This window comes from Onychostoma macrolepis, unplaced genomic scaffold (assembly GCF_012432095.1).
Source record: "Onychostoma macrolepis isolate SWU-2019 unplaced genomic scaffold, ASM1243209v1 Scaffold44, whole genome shotgun sequence".
In the NCBI taxonomy this organism is placed as follows: Eukaryota; Metazoa; Chordata; class Actinopteri; order Cypriniformes; family Cyprinidae; genus Onychostoma; species Onychostoma macrolepis.
The window spans coordinates 6,955-10,000 of record NW_026704863.1 but is presented as its reverse complement, the minus strand read 5'-3'; the positions used below and the strand labels follow the sequence as shown (position 1 = coordinate 10,000).

At 62.6% G+C, this 3,046-nt stretch overlaps 1 protein-coding gene and 1 non-coding gene across 2 annotated transcripts in view; one reads left to right on the top strand and one right to left on the bottom strand.

Moving 5' to 3' along the window:
- The window catches only part of LOC131535607 (18S ribosomal RNA), a 1,869-nt gene extending 1,428 nt beyond the window's left edge, over positions 1–441 (bottom strand). Inside the window, exon 1 of the ribosomal RNA XR_009269682.1 lies at positions 1–441. This exon is cut by the window's left edge and continues 1,428 nt beyond it. This is a non-coding gene — a ribosomal RNA (18S ribosomal RNA).
- LOC131535605 (serine/arginine repetitive matrix protein 1-like) overlaps positions 1–1,254 on the top strand; it is a 5,267-nt gene extending 4,013 nt beyond the window's left edge. Inside the window, exons 4-5 of the mRNA XM_058768262.1 lie at positions 429–582; positions 659–1,254. Coding sequence (XP_058624245.1) covers positions 429–582; positions 659–1,254 — 750 coding nt within the window. The remainder of the gene's footprint in view (positions 1–428; positions 583–658) is intronic.
- Positions 1,255–3,046: the final 1,792 nt, after the last annotated feature.

The window sequence follows — 3,046 nt, the reverse complement described above, 5'->3', positions numbered from 1 at the left end:
CTCAGGCTCCCTCTCCGGAATCGAACCCTGATTCCCCGTTACCCGTGGTCACCATGGTAGGCGCCTAAAGTACCATCGAAAGTTGATAGGGCAGACATTCGAAAGAATCGTCGCCGCCGCGGAGGGCGCGCGATCGGCCCGAGGTTATCTAGAGTCACCAAAGGGACCGGGGCGGGGCCGGAGCCCCGACCACCGGATGGGTTTTGGATCTGATAAATGCACGCGTCCCCGCCCCCCCCGGGGGGAAGGCAGGTCGGCGCCCGTTTGCATGTATTAGCTCTGGAATTGCCACAGTTATCCAAGTACCGGGTGGAGCGATCAAAGGGACCATAACTGATTTAATGAGCCATTCGCAGTTTCACTGTACCGGCCGTGTGTACTTAGACCTGCATGGCTTAATCTTTGAGACAAGCATATGTTACTGGCAGGATCAACCAGGTAAGCCCAACCGTGCGACGGTGGGGGGCAAAAAAGGGAACAACCGCAGCGCGCTTGAATCCTACACGCGGGTCTCGCTCCGCGAGGAAGAGGGTGAGGGCACACCCCGCTATGCCTCGCTGGTGCGGCCGCTCATAGGGCGACGTGCGGCAGCCTCTCGCTCCACTGTCAGGGAAGAATGCTTATCTTTGACTTTGGGGGAGTGACCGCTGGATTGCAGCCGTAAGGGGGAAAAGTGCGTTTCGCGGGGACCGGGGGAGTGCGGCTGGCGCCCGTAGCGCCGAGGGCGGACACCTAACGAAACCCTCGCCGCAGGCTCCTCTCGGCCCGCCGGTACCGAACCTCCGAGACAAGACCGGCCGTCTGAGCCTCCCTATGAAACGTCGGCACCCCGGAGGGGCCTTCTCGTGCGCGCATCAAAACGGACAAGGCGATTTCGCCCTCGGGTCACCGTACCAAACTTTTTTCGCCGTGCCCCTAGGAACACCCAACCCACAGCGGCCAGTGCTTTATGGCAAAGCGGGACGAGCACCTTCTCGGCCGGGCGGGGTCCTAGCTCGGGCGCGCTACGCGCTCCAATCGACCAGGGGGACGTGGACCTCGGTCATTTTGCGCAAAGCGCTCCAAAACCTAAGTCCACCAAATTTGCCTTTCGGCGAAATCGCGACGGCACCTCAAAACGGCTTCCCCTATCGGACCGATCTCCAGGGTCGCGGTCGAATCTGGAACCTGCCCGGGGACGAGGCGCCTTCCCCGGCCTGCTGCGGCGACTCGGACACCCTGGATGTTTGGCCCGAGCCCCCCTTTTCGACTTAGTCGTTTTTCCGACCCCGAAATTCCTCTGCCGCTGGTCACCCCCCCGGGACCGCCGGGAGGGAGGAGCGGCCGTCGGCCTGGCGTCACCCCCGCCGCCAGGGTGAGGGTACGTGGGCTAAGCGTCCCTCTGCGCCGCCTCTGGAGCTCCGCTTTTTAAGCGGTCAAAACCTAAGTCCACAAAATTAGGCGTTCGCTTAATTCCCGATGGCACCTCAAACCGGCTTCCCCTAACGGACCGACCTCCAGGGTCGCGGTCGAATCCGGAACCTACCCGGGGACGAGGCACCTTCCCCGGCCTGCCTCGGCGCATCGGGCACCCTGGATGTTTGGCCCGAGCCCCCCTTTTCGACTTAGTCGTTTTTCCGACCCCGAAATTCCTCTGCCGCTGGTCACCCCCCCGGGACCGCCGGGAGGGAGGAGCGGCCGTCGGCCTGGCGTCACCCCCGCCGCCAGGGTGAGGGTACGTGGGCTAAGCGTCCCTCTGCGCCGCCTCTGGAGCTCCGCTTTTTAAGCGGTCAAAACCTAAGTCCACAAAATTAGGCGTTCGCTTAATTCCCGATGGCACCTCAAAACGGCTTCCCCTAACGGACCGACCTCCAGGGTCGCGGTCGAATCCGGAACCTACCCGGGGACGAGGCACCTTCCCCGGCCTGCCTCGGCGCATCGGGCACCCTGGATGTTTGGCCCGAGCCCCCCTTTTCGACTTAGTCGTTTTTCCGACCCCGAATTCCTCCAGGGTCTACACCCCACACGGCCGGGGCCGAGAGGGGCGAGCCCTCGCGGTACACGCCTCTCGCCGAAGAGGCCACGGAGCCTCAAACCCGCCGCTGGTCACCCCGAGAACCGGACCAAGGGGCGTAAGAGTTAGGGTTAGGGTTAGGGTTAGGGTTAGGGTTAGGGTTAGGGTGCCGCCTACCCCGCCAGGGAGACGTGTCTCTGGGCCTGGCGTTGCTCGAAAAAGCCCCTGGAGCTTAGCTGTGACCGTTACCGACAAACAGAGTAAGGCGCTGGGGTAGTGCCCACCCCACCAGCGAGACGTGTGTCTGGGCCTGGCGTCGCTCGAAAAAGCCCCTGGAGCTTAGCTTTCACTGTTACCGACAAACAGAGTAAGGGGCGCTGGGGTAGTGCCCACCCCACCAGCGAGACGTGTTTCTGGGCCTGGCGTCGCTCGAAAAAGCCCCTGGAGCTTAGCTGTGACCGTTACCGAGAACCGGACCAAGGCGCTGGGGTAGTGCCCACCCCACCAGCGAGACGTGTTTCTGGGCCTGGCGTCGCTCGAAAAAGCCGCTGGAGCTTAGCTTTCACCGTTACCGACAAACAGAGTAAGGCGCTGGGGTAGTGCCCACCCCACCAGCGAGGCGTGTTTCTGGGCCTGGCGTTGCTCGAAAAGCCCCTGGAGCTTAGCTGTGACCGTTACCGAGAACCGGACCAAGGGGCGCTGGGGTAGTGCCCACCCGCCAGGGAGGCGTGTCTCTGGGCCTGGCGTCGCTCGAAAAGCCCCTGGAGCTTAGCTTTCATCGTTAGGGAGAACCGTAAATTCCTGGAGTGAGGGGCATCAATGTACTGCCCACCCGCCAGCGAGACATGTCTCTGGGCCTGGCGTCGCTCGAAAAGCCCCTGGAGCTTAGCTGTGACCGTTACCGAGAACCGGACCAAGGCGCTGGGGTAGTGCCCACCCGCCAGGAGGCGTGTCTCTGGGCCTGGCGTCGCTCGAAAAGCCCCTGGAGCTTAGCTTTCATCGTTAGGGAGAACCGTAAATTCCTGGAGTGAGGGGCATCAATGTACTGCCCAC